Below are 19388 nucleotides of genomic sequence, written 5' to 3' on the forward strand. Positions count from 1 at the left end.
GAGGCGGAGAAATGCACACAACTTCCGTAGAAGAGACATATTTAATCACTTGAGTTACTCCCATGTCTCCAAATCTGCACCGTAAATTCGAGCTCTTCTTGAAGTGCATGCCATATATCGTCACGGCTGTCCCACCTGTCTGAGGCCCGTGTGTGGGAGTAATGTATTCCACAAAGGTGTCCGTATACACTCCAATGCTAACTGGATTATTTGAAAACACTCGACCATCGTTTGAAACTTGGACACCGTATCGATTCGGATGAAGCCGTGGGGTTGTGCACACTATCTGTTCGGAGGACTGATACCTTGCTCCTACAACAACGACGCCAAAACGACAAGCCAACTCCATCGAGTTCGAGAAGTTGAAGCCGCGGACAGTAACAATCGTTCCACCAATAATGGGCACGTCGGGCGGATCGATAGATAGAATTGTTGGAACAAAGAGCGGGAGCACGTCATCACTGATCAAAGCCAACTTCCGCTTCGTAGCATTGTCCGGGCTCAAGTAGGTAAACAAAATCTCTTGAGATGGAACCTCAGCGCCGTGATCCCAGAGCTTCACCCGAACATCACCGTAGGTTGTTTGGCTTGGTGACTTGCACTGAAGTAGATTTGCACTTACGATATACGCAGATGTCAACTCCTTACCAAAGCTGCAATGAGACACGAGATTCAATCGAGAACCGACAACGGATACCAGCTCGCCGCCTTCCATCGTACCAGTTAGCGGTTCTACGGATGCAATAAGCGGAGGCTCGACAAGTTGGATGATGGCAAAACTTTGCGACTTCAGCATGCCATCGTTTGAAATGAACACGCTCCAGTGCCCCGGCGTAAGTCTGGGAATGGAACAGTGCACTCTGGAAGAAGATTCATACAGCCCTGGGCTTGATACCTCGTTAAAAAAGCAGCTCAGATTGGCGGTATCACGAGCATTCTCGGTAGTGATTATAACCTTGCCGCCTTCAATTGAAGAAATTCGATGGGGTGACACTGCTTTTACCTCTTCCCCAGGGATAAATGTAAAGAACACGGGATCAGATGAGTAATCCAAGTTATTGTCTGCAACAATGACTCGAAGTCGCCCCACGCTGCTCTGTGCTGGAGTCGTACACTCTATCTCGGTGTCTGAGAGCACCCGTGTCATGGATGCCTGTGTTGAACCAAAAAAGCATGATGACTCGTTCACTTTGAAATTATCCCCCTGCACTAGCACTTTAGTACCTCCCAGCCGCGTCCCAATGTTTGGTTTTACTTGGATTACAGAAGCAGGAAACAGAAAATCAAACTTTTGTATCTCTCCACCATTCAAGCAGTCCTGTCCGTTGTTGCTCACTCTTACTATTGCAGTTCTTGTGCCCAGAGACGGTGATAAGCACTCAATCCGTGACGCGTTGATAAACGTAGCTGGAACTCGAGCATCATCAAAGCAGCATGAAAGCTGAGGTGTGAACCTAAAATTCCACCCTTCCACAGAAATCGAGGTACCACCAAGATATCTGCCTGTAACGGGAAATATCTTATCGATGATGATAGGGTGATGAACTTCCATTAGAAGAAATTGGTTGGAGACCGGGACATCAAATGATCTTACGCTTAGTTCGACAGTGTCTACACGCTTGATCGGTGGTGAAATGCAATGAAGACGAGTGTCGCTGATGAAATCAGCTTCAACACAGATATCATTAGAACCAGGCATACCAAAGCAGCATTCCAGCTGGGCATCTCGTCGAAAATTATCACCGAATATCAAGAGACTACACCCCCCGCCATTATCACACAACCAAGGCTCCAGAGTATGAAGGACGACATCCTTGTAATACAAAAATGACAGGTTTTGTAGGCGAGGGGACGAAATGCCGTCCACTGAGAGAGAAACAAATGCACTTCCAGCCTCACTCGATGGTGGTACTTTACAGCTTACTTCTGAGCGAGATTCGTAATCAGCCACCGCAATTCCCAGTACATTATCGTCTTGCGAAAATTGGCACATCACTGTTGTAGACTTCAAGAAAGAGTCTCCGCTTAAGTGAAGAGCATATCCTCCTCTTAGAGGACCAGCGTCGGGTGTTAGTTTGTACACCGACGGGAGACGAATATATCCAAAGCTACACTTTGTCCAAGCAACATTTTGGCCGTTTAGAGAAATACCGAAGCTTGTATTCCCTGTTGGATGTGCTGGAGCCTCGCATGATATTACCGAGTCATTCCAGAATGTTGCTAGCGTCCGAGTGTTACCAAAGCGGCATTCCAATTCAGTCGAGTAACGAAAGTGACGACCGTGAAGCGAAACCATCGTTCCGCCATCAGTGTCACCGACGGCTGGCTTGACCTCTTCAACTATGGCATCAAGTACATATTCGAACTGCATCTTCAGAACAACGACATCTTGGCCATTCAAAGCTAACAGTATGGGGACTCGTTTTGAGCCTGTAGTTGCATATGATAATTTCGCTGGGGAAGGCGGAGTCACGCACTCGATTGTGGTGTCGTTCAACAGCCATCCGTGTACACAATGATATCGGTCTCCAAAGCAACACTGTGAAAGCTTTGACGAGTAGAGGTTCAGGCCCGCAATCTGCACCAACGTTCCACCAGCTGCTGGACCTAACAGAGGATACACTTGGCGGATTCGTGGAGCGAGCACATATTCATACCGTTCACCATTTTGAGTAAAGTCCACTCCATCGTTAATAGATATCTCGAAAGGTACAGACTCAGCGTAGCGATTAGTAGGTGCGATACAAACTAGCTCTGAGTCTGAATGCACAAAAGCGCGGACAAGAGTTTCTCCAAACCGACAAAAAGTAGAATCCGATAAAAATCCCACACCTGAGACTGTAATCATGGTTGACCCGTCCATCGAACCTCTAGTGGGGGATAACTTAAAGAGTTGTGCCCCCAACTGATAATGGAAAACCTGGCGTGTCGAAACAAATTCACGGCCGTTCACGGAGAGGTAGATGACAACTTTACCCGGGTTGGACGCGAACGATGGACTAACACATATCAATTCCTCGGCATTTACGATTGTCGCACTGGAGGCCTCACTACTATCACCGAATCGACACCAGTATCGCTCAGCATCATCGAAATGCTTGCCGCTGATCAATACTGCGGTGCCACCTTCAGAACTCCCTATTGAAGGATAAATCTCTGATATATCGAATTGGGTTCGAAAATGAACAACCATCGATCGACTTGCGCGCACAAAGTCGGCCCCATTGTTTGTCACGCCAATTCTAATGTTGCCTGCCGATTCGTTTGTCGCTGGAGAGAGGCATTTGATGTGCGTGGATGACACCCAGATCGCTTGAGCCGTTCCTCTACCTGTCACATCAATTGTTCTGCTGCCACTAAAATCGCATCCTAGTTGCGGTGAGTGCACAAAACCACGTCCATAGATATCAAAAAGTGTCTCGAACTTTTCTAGTGCTTCTAATGGAGAAACCATGAGCACCACGGGTTCCTTTGTGTACGTGAAAGCATTCGAAGTATTCCCTACTAACCGACGGGTCGCAGACCAAATACCAATATTAACTTTCCCTATGTACAAGACATTGGGGCTTGTACAAATTATTTCTGTTGACGAAAGCACCCGGGCAAGGAGGCTGCTATTGTGACCTCCAAAGTTGCACTCAATCATTTCGTTCGTTTCAAATTCTCCACCGTAGATGTGTACAGTGGTTCCTCCTGACACAGCACCACTGACAGGAGCGATCCTGTTAATCGTAAAACCCTGGAGAAATCCGAACGACTGTGGTGCGGAGACGAAGTCAAAACCATTAAAGGATATCGCAACAGGAACAATGTTTGGGGTAGGGGACATTGGGATGCGGCATCGAGCACGAGACGTGCTCAAAAAGGTTCCCAAGGAACCAAGTGACCCAAATTGACAATCGATACGTCGAAATGGCACGAAATTCTTCCCACTGATAATTATATAGTCAACAATATCCTCCTTCGAAGATAACGCCATGCGTATCTCTCTGGATTTTGGTTCAAAGTCGAATATTTCAGGTAATTCCAAGACATCCAAGTTTACTGAGTTTACAGAATACTCAATACCATCATTTAGTAGACGAAGGATGGTTGTACCTGCTCTCAGTAATCCAGTAACGGGAGTTTCACAGTGTATCTTATTTCTCGAGATGAACCTCGCTATCGTAGTGAGGTTTAGATCCTCAAACTTACATTGCCAGTCACGAGACGGGAACACGTCCAGACAGTTGAGTTCAATCCTATCAGTACGAGCAGGTATAATCGCATCCGGGATGACTCCTGTCAGCACAACAGGCTTGAAAACATTGAAACTGAAGCCAGTCTCAATGTACGTTTCGCCACTTATACTCAAAGCAACCGGCAGAATTTTTCCTGGCTCAAAATCCGATGATAAATTCATTCTAAACGTGCAAATAAGTTCAGTTCGTGAAGTGACATTCGCTGGGATACTATCTCCGTTTTCTCCAAAGCGGCAAGCTGCCGTCATTTCTGGAGCAAACCCAGTACCAAGTAGCTTAATCACATAATCCTTATTATACATACCGCTTCGAGGGACAATTTGTTGGATGCGTGGTGTGTCGATATAAGAGAACATGTGTTTGTTAGCATCCGTCTTTAATGTAGATGAACGTCCCAAAGATACAGAAAGAGGCACCAGGTGCTCCGATTTGAACATGGGAGGACTAGCGCAGATAACAAGCGAGTCATTTGCGTACAGAGCAGCCACGGCAACCTCACCAAACTGGCATCGAAGCTCTTTATGAGGGGCAAATTCTTTTCCACGAATAACCACACGGGTTCCCCCACGAGCAAGACCAATTAGTGGGGTAGCGCTAGTGATTTCCATCGCTCCAACAAATCTGAAGTTAAACTCTTTCAAGACGTATGCTTCATCTTCTTCATCGTGTACAACAACCTCCATTCGAAATGGTCCAGCTGAATGAGAGGGTGTCTCGCATTCTGCATAATCCCTGTCTATCAATGTAGCGTCTTTACGAATGCTGGAAGCAAATAAGCAGTATAGTTTAACCGAAGGCAGCAAATTTTTTGCTTTGATGCGGACAATTTCATGGCCTCGAAATGATCCATATAATGGCGCAGCACTCAATATTTGAGTGAGGGGAGATAGCTTGATCTGCTTCCCAGTGGCAACAAAGGTTTGATTGTTGACAGACACTGAGAGGTCACAGCCAATTGAGCAATTGCCTTCTGCTTCCTTCACTCCAAACACTTGGCACGATGAATTCAAGTTTCTTCCAGTATTCATAGTAACAATATGAGTAGTTTTCATTTCATCCTTGCCTTGATCGAGCCTTATGAACATTGGCGATGATATATTGGGGAAGCGTCCACAAAGTTGAATTCGGTAGAGGCTGTTACGCACATCAGGAAAGACCTCCATAGAGGTAATGAGGGGTAACGGGGTATATAGCAACTCGAACGTTTCTGGGGCATACTGGATGGCATCGCTAACCAACGAAACATTAACACGTGTATCCCTCGACAGAGATGGAGATGGGGGAACAGTGCACACGACTTTCCCGTATCGGAGTGAGGCATCTACCCACATTGTCCCGAATATGCAACGGAGAGATTCCGTGAAAAACAAGTGTAATCCAGAGATTTCCACCGTTGCACCGCCCAATACGCTGTCAACTTGGGGGGTCATGCTCAACAATGTTGGTTTAACCTTGACAGTAAGTAGAAGCCCTGTTGACAAGATATCATTTCCGTTGAAACTAACGCGAATCTCCACCAGCCCAGGCTTTAAACGAGGGAGAAGACATTGAATTTCCTCTTCACTCTTGAAAACCAATGGATGCTTAGATGTGGGAGCGAAAGAGTAGCTACAAAACGCAGATCCCGAGTCGTGAAACCCTGCGCCAGATATTTTCACAAACCCTCCCACATATTCGCTGATAATAGATGGCGTCGTCGAAGTGAATTCAGGCTCAACTCTGTAGTGGAATGTGTATGGCAGTGGAAGAACATCGTCCTTACCAAAAAATAGACCCAGTTCTACACTGGTTATGACAGTCGCAGGAGGAGACGTGCACCTTATCTCGGACTCGTTAGTGAGTCGCGCAGGTGCAAATGCAACTTCTCCAAACGAGCAAAACAAAGCTATGTTTCTTGGTCTGTTAAAGCCAGAGAAATTTCCTTGTAGCACGATATTTGTCCCTCCTCGGACATTGCCATAAAGAGGTTTAATTGAAGTGATACTGGGCAGATTAAACATGTCAAACAATAGGGGGGGTACGACCTCCCATTGCTCACCTCCTGATCGAACACTGAAGCTAGTGCGGCCAGGCTTTGCAAATGGGGGCGAGATGCACACGAGGTTTAGGCTGGATATGAAGGCTGCTGACACCGTTGCACCTCCGAAGACACACTCTATATCTTGCGAAAAGACCATGTTTGATCCATGCACCGCAACGACAGTTCCGCCTCGTGTCCATCCCGACGCAGGCTGGATAAGCCGTATCATTGGCTTCGGCTCGGTTGCTGTAACAAAAGCGGGTTGTAGCTGTGCATATTCTAGCTTCGATGAGGCCATGTCAACGGAACCCAACTCACCGTCTGCCATAATGGGGGTAATCGAAACCTCCTTTTCGTGTGGTGGCCAGTACGTAAACATGAAATATTCCTTAAATATATTGTTGTCGCCAAGTGAGAATCGCAAAGGTACTGCCATGGCGCGGGAAGCTGGGGTTCGACAGCGAATCAAGGTTGCGTTCACGAATGTCGCTTTTGAGGATTCAGTCGAGAAGCGACACCTGATGTCCAGGTCGCTAGAAAACCCTTGACCAAATACATCGATGGCCACGCCTCCGCTAGTACTACCACTGTCCGGGATAATAGACTGAAATACAAGTTCCTGTTTATACTCGAAAGTTGTTGTCATCTCCGGATACAGAAGAGAAGTTACTGGTAGCAGTTGCAAGACGCCATTTTCTGGCCTTTGGACTGGTGTTTCGCATTTCACTTGGGTGTCAGAAATGTAATCTGCTCTTGATGAGGCCCAATCCAATTCATGCATGCCTTTAAAGGCGCACTTCAAGTGCATCCACGGATGGAAGCCTTTCCCTGATATTGTCAACACCATTTTTCGTGAAGAGATTCCATGTGAAGGATCCACACTCGTTACTTGGATTGGTAGATGAGCAGAAAATACCATGCTTGTTGACTGGTAATCACGGCCATTCGGTGAAATCAGCACGGAATAGACTCCTGGTTTCATTCGCGGCACCTGACAACGCACAGTTCCTAGTTGATCTGAGCCCAACCTATAAATCTCTCCATGAAACTCAGTGTCCACTCCTACAAATTTGCAGACATTATTTTCATAATCTCTCCTCGAAGTGTTCAAAGCAATGCCAATGGCATACCCTCCACTGGCAGATCCAAAATCCGGATTTAAATAAGCAGCTTTACTGATCCAGTCGGTGAATGCAAATGGAGACTGGTATAAGATCTCTGTATGATTGTAAAAAGTTTCGAGAACCACCGTCAACAGAACTTCACCAGGTATCCAACTCCGATGCGTTGAGCACCTGATGTGATGCGTTGCGACAAACCGTGCCTGAACTTGCATTGCAGCCGATCCGAACATGCAATAGATGAGGTCTTCTCGATCGAAATTTTCTCCAAAAAAATCTACGGCATAAGCATCTCCTGTGGGGACCAGTTTCGGCTCAAAGGTTTCAACTCGCGGAGGATGAGCATATTCTACTGGGAAGACCCCCGCCAGTTCTAAGCCTGCGGCACACGTTACCCGAAGTGTATAATATCCAGGTATTTTTGTCGGCAGTATACACTCCATAGTGCCTTCCGACTTCACAACACCAACCACACTCATGTGGTCGATATGGCAGGCCAGTTCCATTGAAGAATGAAATCGGTATCCAGATACGGAGATCAAATGACTTTGTCCGGGTCGCAGCAACAATGGTGAAGGTCCATAGACGAAGCTTGGGCATCCTGAATTTATGATTACATCTTGGTGAAGCAAAATTGCGTTATGTACGGCAAGGGTTACTGTACTTGGATGATTTCGTTGAATTTGGGGATCAGTAACACATTCGATCCCATGAGATGTCACTTGTCGCGGGGTTACTGGCCTAGGTTTTCCATCGAACCGACATTCATATTCGTCATGCAAAGAGATATTGACCCCCTCTACGTATGCGCTCCATCGCCCATCAGTCAGCTCTTTGATCGATCGGATGCGTAAGCTACTTGGCGTATCGTAAAACATGACATCCATCGTATTGCTACTTGTTTCGATACCATTCAAGCTAACCCCAAGTGAGATAACTCCAGCAGGGATTGTAGTTGGAGTAATACACTTTACCATAGACTCGTTAATGCTGACAGCTGGGGTCTTCGTGCCACCAAAACAGCATTTCATATCCAAAAACGGTTTCAAGTTTGTTCCGTATACTGTGATTGTAAGTCCCCCAACTGCAACAGTTTGATTAGGAATAGCTGAGAACAGCACCGGCGCCGCATACGCTACAAGATATAGAGTTTTTTCCGACCATGAGTGATTATCTTGGCTCAGCTGGAGTGAAATATTCCCAGGACGCATCGGTGGTGTAACGCAACGAATTTCAGAGGCTGAAAGCGCCATCCCCCGTACTATTGTGCTGCCAAATAAACACCGAAGTGACGTCGCCGTACTTACGATATTCAAAGTGGATATAATAGCCGCGATACCACCACGTTCATCAAACTCCACCGGCGATATGCTCATGGGCTGAATCGCTGAAATGACGCGAATCGTTTGATGCGTTGGAATCAATTCAAATACGTTTGCCGCAAAGATAAGTACAAGCTCGAAAATACCTGTCCGGCGTGCATCAAAGGTGCACCAAACGGATTCACGATCACGGTATAAATGAGAGACAGGTTGACCAGAAAACTGGCAGCCCACCAAGTTTACCGCATTTAATCCGGATCCAACCACAGACACGTTCGTTAGTTTCTGCATCTGCGATATAGTTGAAGGCACAATGGTGGACACAATGGGTCCTATTACATACGTAAAATTTACGTCGACATCATCGCCGACGTGGGCAAACGTATTATAGATGCGAGCGCTGACCAACAGAGTCTCATTCATCGTACCAGGTGGTGCGGTGCACTCAATAAGCGACGAGTTGACGAGCCGAGCTGGCACGCTTCTTTCTCCAAACAGGCACTCAATTCCTTCGTAGTTCCCGAACACACCAGACAAAGTCACAAGTGTACCACCCAGAAACGATCCTTGTCGAGGCCACATGCTAGCAATTGACAGTCTCGCTAGTACCTCGTATACTGCTGAAGATTTAGAGAAGTCTACACCGTTATTCGACACCCGAACCACTTTCTTACCCAACCTAGTGAATGGAACGACACACTCTATTTGGGATGGTGATATGAAATCTGCCCCAGGTGATTCGATGTCATCAAAAGTGCATATTAACGTAACTGAATCAATGAAATTCTCTCCAGAGACACGTATTTTCCTTTCAGTGGCTCTTGTTTGAATACCACGCGAGGGGTTAATCTCGAATACCTGCTCGCGTGGAACAGCTTCATAGTTCACGAACGTGTTTGAGATTCGGCTGGCGCCTTCAACAATGATCTCCAGCATGTGGGCTCCAACTTTCATTTGCGGTGCTATACACCACGTTATTCCTTTCATCGTAGTTTTGGCGTCAACTGTAGCGATTCCATCAAACAAGCACTTGATCTTAAGCTCTGGAAATATATTTTTTCCTTCGATAGATAACAGTGTTCCCCCATCAGCAGGACCGAAGTCCGGCTTGGTGTCAAGGATGTAAACAGGAGTGTAGAACAGAAATGATACCGCTGGCGACTTAATCCCGCCGAAGGTAACCCACATATCTACTACCTCGGTGTTGTTTAATGATGTTACAACAGGGGTGGAACAAGCTATCTCAGAGCTCGATACAACTGCGGCTTTTGCAATACCCTTCAGCCCAAAATGGCAAGTCGGCTGAACATTGTCTGGAAAACCCGAGCCTTCAATTTTGATGAGGGTACCACCAGCTGTCGTACTGGTGGAGGGCGTAACTTGCTCCACAAATATAGGGCTGCGTCCTGAGATGGGTAAACTATTAGTCGAAACTTGAACACCATTCTGAAATAGAGAAACTTCGCACAAACCGAGCAGAGTTGAATTTCCGGACAGTTCACACTCTACAATCTGATCCGTCGAGAAAACAACGTTACCAGTGTATACGGTTTTGTCACTTCCACTGACGCACTGGAAGTTGCACGTAATATTTTCCGATGCAAACGCAAATATGCCTTCGAGCTCGAAAACCGTATTTTCTGAGGGGGTAAACATATCTGGATATATTTTCGAGATCACGGAGAGCTCAGCCAACTCTACGTAGGCTCGAGCAACCGGAGTTGCCGAACGTTCAAGTGATGTCATAATACCTAGCTCAATCACGGTGGAGTACATGCGCTTTGGTATGGTGGGTACTGGGCACGTGACACTAGTGCTGTTCTGGGTGAGTACTGGCGAGAGATCCCTTGTTAAATCTCCAAACCGGCAGCCAACTACAGAGCCAGGCTCAAAGTTTTCACCAACCACAATAATGAAGTCTACTTGCTTGGTTCCAACCACGATGAGTGGAGGAATTAGATCATGGATCTGCGTCGCACCACGAAACTCGAATTCCAAGTCAGTGTCGATTCTTCCTAGCACATCGGAAGATATCAACACCGGAACCGTTCCGGCAGCATGAGGAGGGCTCCAGCATTTTGCACTCGAAGCATTATGCCGTACTAGGGGAACGCAGGCGCCGCCGAAACAGCATGACATTTCGGAATAAAAGTGGATCCCAACTAGTGTGATTTCTGTGCCTCCTCCTATTGGCCCCTGACGAGGCATAACCATTGTGACAACGGGTACGTCAAGCAGATCGATAAACTCGTTAGCAAATATGATATTCACACTGTTTCGAGCAATCCCAATTTTATAATTGCCCGACTGAGTTGAAGGCGATATTTCACAAAGAATTTCGTATGTCGATCTCCATAATGTGCGAAAAACTAGTGCAGACTTATTTGATCGGCTTGGGGCAAGAATGCAGTTGGTTTCATTGCTGAATACAAAAGGGCCTCCTTTGATGGAAATCCTGGTAGTTCGGCCAACGGCAGCACGAACAGGCATCACCGAAGAAATGACAATAGCTGGAACGTAGCGATATAGCAATCTGTTGCTTTGTACCATGCCGGATACCGTTTGAAGATAAACTGGGAGCTCCCGAGAGCTATGATGAGGCGGAGTGGGTACTTCACACCGTACACAAGATCGGTTGACCACATCAGCGTGAACGTGATAGTTTTGATCATCCCAACCAAATATACAGTTCAGAGATTCATCCGAAAAACCATCGCCGAAGACAGTAATACTGGTTCTGTGTCCAACCGATCCAAACATTGGTGATAATCTAGTAACTTGAAGTGGTCTAGCAACTTCAAAGCGAATAGAAGTCACTAGAGAGAACACCACGCCATCATTGGAAACTGATACAGTCAGGTTCTGCCCATGGCTATACACCGCGTAGATAGAGCAGCCAATTGTTTTTTGATCTATTATGTGGCCTGAAATCAGAATGGTCCCAACCCGACAAACTAATGTTTCCTCATCGACGAAGTGTAGCCCCGTAATTAGCAGATGCAGCAAAGAACTTTCATCGCCATTGTAAATCATAGATATGTTGGTAATCACGGGACAAACAACATACTCGAACTGTCGCTTTGTCTTGCTTTCTGCAACTCTCTCGGCGCCATTTCCACTCGAATCTCTGTACAGAAGATCAAAGCTGACACGGTGGCTATTTTGATAGGTTAAAAGCTGCGATGGAGGAGATGTACACAACAACCGGTTATCAAGCACCGAGACGGGATTGACAGAAAGATTGCCAAACCGGCAGCGCAAGCTTGACGCACGCAAGAACCCTTCTCCCTGAACCACAACATCATCGCCACCTTTAATGCTCCCTTTACTTCGAGATATCGCCCACAGTTTAGGAGGGGCAACGAAAAGAAACCAGGATATTTGCTCGAAGGCTGCATGGCCATTCTCCGCCAGTAATGAAACACTCACGAATCCTGACGCATTCATTGATGGTAATTTAACGAGCCAAGGTCCATCCACCTCTGATTGGTACACACTCGAGCACCGCGTTTGATTGAAGCAGCAATTCCAGCTACTAGTGTTCGTCCATCGAAATCCCCTCAAATCTAACGTCACGGTATCACCGCCAATAGTCGATCCGACACTCGGTTGTAATCTCCACGATATGCTGCCAGTAGTAACGTTATGAACAAGAATGCTCTCACTTTGACCAATTTGCCCATAACTGGTTGACCAGACACTTACTTGGGTGGGCTTACTACCGATGCTCCAGGGTGGAACTCCACAACGCATCTGGGTTGAATTCACAATTTGGGCTGGTGTGGTCACGGACTTGTCGGATGAGTCAAACCTACAAATCATACCCAGCCTTGTGTCAAAATCGAAGCCAAGCACCAGTATCGATGGCTCAGATCCAACTTGTGTAAAAGGCGACACTACTCGTACTTCCGGTGGATGAAGCAAAGTAATGTTAAATCCTGTGTTAATCAAATCATCTCCATTATATGTAAGCAGTACTTGGGCTTCCGAGGGGGTTATTATGTGATCGCCAATTGTTCCATCCGGCTTTGAGCAAATTACGAGGCTGTTGGACCGCCACTGAGCGAGCAACAGGTAGTCACCCTCGCCGGTACGTAAGATGCACGTCAAGTCATCAGAAAACACAAAATTACTGCCGTACACTGATATAGTCAAGTTTGGGGATAAAATCACTTGCCGCGGGAGGATATTCGATATACGAAACTCCGGCGTAACGTGAAAACTCACTTCTGTGGAGTTAACTAGACCAAGTGTCAATGTCCCTAATGATATTTTGAAGGTGGTTGATCCCGAGTCCATGGAAGGGGTTGTGCACTGTACCGTTGATGCATTTAGCACTGAGGCCAATGAACAAATATGTTGACCATAGCAACATCGGACCTCTTTGACGGAGTCCACGGCAAGAGAATCACGCATCACAACTGTGAGAAGCGTTCCGCCACCTGAACTACCGCTGCTTGGTTGAACAAGCTGAATCACGGGCATCTCGTGGCATAAAACCACTAAGGCACCATGCGCAGTGAATCCATCATACCCGGACACTGTGACTATTATCGTTGACGTATTAGCGATGAAAGGTGGACGGCAAGTTGCCTGAGTCTCACTCCCGTATATTGCAGGTACCGGCGTATTGTTGAAAAAACACCCCATCCGGGAATCGTTTGAATAGCCAGTACCCGCCAGTTGGAGTTGATCAGTGCCCGAGCACATCAAAAGTCTTGGTGTAATGGAATCCAAGGTAAAACTAGAAATAATCTTAAGGGGAAGTGCCTCACTCCAATCCTGGCCATTGAGGCTAATACTTATTGTTGTTCTCGCTTTTGGGAGAAGAAATGAGTCAACGGGGCATAGCACCTCGGTCGTAGAAATCCACACGCCTGCCTCTATGACAGAGTCAACTCTACATTGCCAAGATAAGGAGGATGGGAGGTATTTCCCAAAAACACGGACCACGCCATTAAAATTCAACGGTATCGTGGGCGGGGATACGGCGTGTACATGAAGATCTTGCATGTACCGGAACTTTCGCTGAAGATCGACGTGAAAGTTTCTACCCGAGTCTGATAAACTTAACGTGGCTAACCCGTGTTCGGCCGTGGATGAAGGCGTGGAGCATGACACATGCGTTGAATTCCGTCGCTCTGCTGCCACCACGACATCGTCATTAAATACACACACAAAGTTCATGTCCTCACTAAAATCGTCACCGTTTAGCTGAATCGTTGTTCCCCCATTTATTGATCCCACCTGAGGCCAGAAGGAGTATAGAGACGGTTGCTCCACGAAACGAAATGTCTGTTGTCTTAAATCCTGCGACGCAAAAAAATCGATACCATTAACGGTTATCGCGAATGGAAGCTCTGTTGAAGACTTTGAGATTGGTGACAAGCATTCGAGAGTAGATGCATTCGTCCGGGTTTGGAGGTTAACCATCATTCCTCCAAAGGCGCATAAATATTTGGCTGGTGGTAGGCCAGCAGCGTCCAACTCCACTCGAACTAGGTTGGATGTGCCCACGACTCCAATAGTTGGTGACACTGATTTCACCACCAAATCTGGCATAAGAAATAGCTCCATTTCGTCAATCACGACGAAGCTGTCCATAGCAACCGAAAAGTACAATTGGGATAGCGGTGTAAACAAGGCACCTGGAATACTGCACTCTGCAGATGTGGTGGAAACAACAAACGCAGCAGCTACAGATGAAGCGTTTCCACTTTCGCTTTTGCTTCTAAAACTGCATTCAACCATAACAGCAGATAGCAAGCCTTTTGTCTCAATATTAATCTTCGTTCGCGAGAAAACGATTCCATTCGATGGAGAAACAACAACAACATCTCCGTATGAGTAGAACTCAACTGTCAGAGTGTTTTCAGACACGACAGCACCTTTCTCGTCCACCAGGCTAAGCGAAACGAAAGCTTCACTGTGCGGTGGAGCTACGCAAGCTATCGTTTTGTCAAAAATTTCGGCTGGAACAACAACCGAACCAAACAAGCACCTTAAATCTCCTTGGATATGATTACTAGTGTTCACCTGTACCTTGACCCCTCCAACAGTGCTAACACGAGATGGGACTACCCCCTCCATTTTAATGGCATTGATGAAGGAAAAGAGTGGTGCTTGGCGTTCAAGGTGAATGCGGCCCTTACTTGTCCAAATTTCCACAGGCACTGTCACTGGTTTAAATGTTGCTGGGGTGCGACACGAGAGTGACGAGCGGTTTAGTGTAGTTGCTGGGACCAAGTCTCCACCCATTTTGCAATACAATGTCGAATACTCCACAACATCCAACAAAGCCGTACTATCAGTAAAAATTGTCAAATCCGTCCCCCCTACTGTCAGCCCCAGCGTAGGAGTTACAGACTGAATATTGATCGGTTCCATCAGCACATATTCGAAAACAGCTAAAACGGATGTTTGTGATAGAACGCTCTCCACTTGCAAAACTTGGCGAGAGAACGACCCGTTCGCCAATACAAATGGAGTAGCACACGACGCTAACGTAGACGAGCTCACTTTGAGCCACGTCCATCCAGCACCAACGAAGTTGCATCTCAGATTGTGGAAGTCCATCATTCCTCGACCTTCAATAGTAAGAGCAGGGCTTCCAACCCGCCGTAGCGTGAGCGGATACGCGGATGCTATCGACGGAAATGGGGCATAGCGAACTAAAAAGGGTGCCTCAGACGAGAAATCGTGCTGCTCAATCGTATCACTGAACGATACGTGAAGTCCGATCCATGAGCCAGGATTTTGCAGAGCGGGCACTCGACACATTACAAGTGACGGACTTACAAAAGTTGCAGGGCCAATAGCACCGGTAGCTCCGTTCGTGAAATGGCAAGAGAGGGAGGTTACATTTTGGTAGCAAGACCCACTTACCTTCAGTACACCTCCGCTTCCCGTGATAAAAGCTGGTGTAGAACCTGACACTTTCGGCTGGGCTGAAAATAACAATCATTTAGCTACGAGCATCAGCGGAAAAGAACAGAAGAAGTACCTGAAGGAACGTACCGTAGATACTGAAGTTACCAGGAGCTACATACTGCGTTCCTCCAAACACTACAGCTACGGTTAGCTGTAATGACTCGGTCGTATCGTCTAGAGCTAGAGTAGGAGAGAGACACAAAACCAAGGTAGACAACTGGAATGATGCTGCTGTGACAATGCTCCCGTTAAATAAGCAGTTGGCCTGCGTGTCTGGAAAAAAATTGGCCCCCGTGATTGCAATTGCATCACTTCGACTCGAGCTTCCGTATGGCGGATTGAAACCATAAACTTCCGGGGAATCTAATGATACCAAATGAAGTGATTAGCAAGCTTGACGACTTATTGATACTCATATTTCCACTCACCTCGATATGTGAACGTAAGCGACTGCGAAAAATCTTGCCCATTCGTTGTTAGCCGCAATGCAACGTCCGACGTAATTTCGCTTACCATCGGTGTCTGACACGATACTGTAGATGATGACAAGTATCGTGCACGAGACATTTGATCTCCAAAAGCGCACTGTAAAACTGCATCGCTAGGAAAGCTCTTTCCCTGGATCAGTACAGTACTTCCGCCAGACCGGGGTCCTCTTGTTGGGGACGCAGAGGTCACACTCCACGTTTCCTCATACACGTACGGAATAGGATTGGAGAAGAAGTCATTTCTGTTCGTCACCATAACGAATGTCGGCTTCGGAACTTCTGTACTTGCTGGAGGTGACACACACTCCAGAATTGTGTCGGACTTTACTGTGGCTGGCATAAGCGGGCTTCGGCCAAATCGACACCATAGTGTTTCGTCGGGAAGCGTTTGAAATCCTTTCCCAGTCACTGATACTGTTGTCCCCCCTTCACACCTACCTCGATGAGGAGCTACATCAGTTACTGAGAAAGGCTCGGCTGAGCTGCCGCGCAACTTCAGCTGAATTGTCGAGTCTTCAACGATTAAAAAAGAGGGGGCAGCACTCAATCGGATAAATATGACCTCGTAGCCGTAGAACGTTGGAGAACGAACAAATACGACCGATTGCAAAATGCTACTAATATCATCGGCAGGACCACTCAGATTGATCCAGTTTGAGGGTTCATCGCCGACAGGAAGTTTTTTCACACCGGTTGGGAACGCGCTGCTTAATGTAGAAAGCTGGATTTCTCCTAGGGGTGTCATTGACAGCATGTGGGCATACACAAGTTTGCTGCCTGTCATATCACCCAGCAACTTAATGGCATATCCACGAATTGTAACGGACGACAGTTCTAGCGGTACTATCAAAACTGGGTCATTAGAGTCCTGAACCTCGAGTGAAATACTCTTGAATGCATCCGTGACAGTACCATCCAGGTAGTTGAAGTCTCTCACACGTATACCCAACAACTCCACGTGCTGGTGCGAGTTGAAATCTTTATCTGGCCGATATTTGATCTCGAATAATGCCGTATTGATAGAGCGAAGATCGCCACGGAAGCGAAGCAGCTGATCTGCCACTCCATCCCCCCCTGTGATGTTTACCCCTTTTGTAGACCCCAGCGAAATCACGCCGCTTAGCACAAATAGCTGGATCTCAAAAGTGGAGTTGCTATGAGCAAACGCAGGGTCGACGTCATGAACCCGGACGCCAAATATGCTAATTTGCTGATCTTCAAGCAAGAGTTGGGTACTCGGGACGATCAACTGTGGTGGGTCATTGACGGATGCTATACGTATCACTATGAACGTTTCATCAGTTGTGGCGGCTGTGAATCCTGTAACACCCTGGTCAACCACCTTCACACGGAGCTCATCATCGCCGTACCAATTCAAGTAACTCCGGTACCACACGTGAGCTAGAAATGTGTTTACATTAGTGAGCGTCCCGCTAAACAGCAAGAATTCGTTGCGGTCACCATTGCCAGAAGCAAACGTGATTCCAGGCGTTGGGTCAAGCGAAAGCACGCCATTTTGGACTGACAAGCTCACAGTCACCTCGTAGTCAAGTGCCATCTCACCATCCGTATCACTAATAGAAATGCCCGCGATTCCCAAGGTTTTGTCTTCTTCACCAGAAACGAGATCAGGCGCAATAATTTTCGGGTCGTTGTTCCAAGTATTCACACTGATGAATATGGACGCGTAGGACGAAGCCTGGTCTGTGATAAATGATACGGCTCGCCACCGACTTCCGTCCACGTTTTTCCATTGTAGCCTCGCTGTGTGACTACCCCCAGCGAGCGGCAACACCATGCTTGCTCGCGCATTTTTGATTCCACGAACAGTTCCATCCACCAGAGACGACACATGCCTGTATGCGATGCCATCAATTACCAGTCGAGTTTGTACGCGGTTCCATGACTCTTCTGTCCAACTGCTAAATTGTGGATTATCCATCTGTGAGAGAGGTAGGTTGTAACTCAGAGAAACTTGAGTTGCCTTGGGAAGTGTAAACTGAAGTATTGAATCTCCAACGTCCGACCACTCTCCGACTGGAGTCTGCTTGAATTGTTCTAAATGGTATACAGACACGGAGTCCATGCTCCATTCACCAACAGCAGCCAAAACCCGCCCCATAGCAAAGCCATCCAACGCATTGGGAGTTGAATACCACGGACGACTGGAGCCTAAAAGGGATTTCCAGCATAGCACAGCACTGTATTCGCCTGGAACAAGATCCATGATAATGCTGCCCCGAAGCTGCACGGTTGATTTTTTGGACCCCTCCACTATTCCGTACGACCCCGTCTCTCGATAGCGTAGACCATTTATCTCGAGCACTGTCTCGATTTCATCGTATGCTGCTGTATCTATTCCCAGTCATTCATAACGCACAGTCAGCGAACACGACATCGTCTAGCAAAGCAACTGCCTACGATAGCAGAGGTGAGAAAACGAACCACGTGCATATTGGACCAGTTCGGGTCGAACGGGCAACTGGTAGAAGAAGCGCATCGTCGCCGCCTCTGACAAGCGAAAGCTCACCGCCATCCCGGGAACGGCTTCCCACTTGTTTACAGACAACAGAGAGAGCGCAGTGATAGGTTGAGTGTGCCAAAGGTAGCGGTGTTGGGCCGACACGATCAAACTCCTCCCGCCGGCAAACCCGTCCAGGATATCACTAGCCAGCGCCCATTTGAGCACGTGCGTTCCACGTTTCCGCCATTGCAGCTTCACTTCATGATGGCCCCTTGGCAGCTCCAGTACTAAATACCCACTGGCAGTTGCGACCAGCGGCTCTCGGTCGTCCACAGTCGTGGCTGACTGGCGGTACGGAGAGCCGTCCACGGCTACACGGAAGGACAGTTCGCTCACTTGAGCGACCCGGACGCCTTCCGGCTTCGCGTCTGTGACGTGTGATACGGACACGTCGTACGAGATCATCACCACGGCCTCGTTCAGCAGCTCCATCGCGACTTTTGTGTCCAGGACGTCCATCCACGAGTCCATTGGCGACTCAAGCGACGCCGGCGTGAGCGGACTCGCGCACCACATGAGCTTGGGCGACGCGCTCTGGGCGTCCGCTGTCCACAGCGTCAGCAGCAGAGCGAGAACGCAGCTCCACATGCCGCTGCTGGTCATGATGATGAAAAGCCGCAAATCTTTTTGTGAGTGATTGTCATTCCTGTCCCGAATTTAAATTGTCTTCTGATTGGCTACAGTATAATTCGTTTTGGCCAATCCAGTGTCCGTCCGCCCAGCAGGCGGCCCCCTCGATCGT

At 47.5% G+C, this 19388-nt stretch overlaps 2 protein-coding genes across 2 annotated transcripts; both read right to left on the reverse strand.

The window, feature by feature from the left end:
* Positions 1–14627: 14627 nt before the first annotated feature.
* KRP23_7524 (uncharacterized protein) lies at positions 14628–16150 on the reverse strand (the record flags this gene model as incomplete). The annotated part of the gene is made up of 5 exons (XM_067892852.1): positions 14628–14630; positions 15590–15651; positions 15722–15997; positions 16063–16084; positions 16148–16150. 5 exons carry the CDS (start codon positions 16148–16150, stop codon positions 14628–14630), a joined length of 366 nt encoding a protein of 121 aa, XP_067744692.1.
* Positions 16151–17420: 1270 nt separating this feature from the next.
* KRP23_7525 (uncharacterized protein) lies at positions 17421–19249 on the reverse strand (the record flags this gene model as incomplete). Its single annotated transcript, XM_067892854.1, has 3 exons — positions 17421–17442; positions 18408–18477; positions 18568–19249. The coding sequence occupies 3 exons, from the start codon at positions 19247–19249 to the stop codon at positions 17421–17423; spliced, it is 774 nt and encodes a 257-aa protein (XP_067744693.1).
* Between the last annotated feature and the right edge of the window lie 139 nt (positions 19250–19388).

The sequence above is a fragment of the Phytophthora ramorum genome (genome assembly GCF_020800215.1).
Source record: "Phytophthora ramorum isolate Pr-102 chromosome Unknown Phyram_PR-102_s0006, whole genome shotgun sequence".
NCBI classification, from domain to species: Eukaryota; Oomycota; class Peronosporomycetes; order Peronosporales; family Peronosporaceae; genus Phytophthora; species Phytophthora ramorum.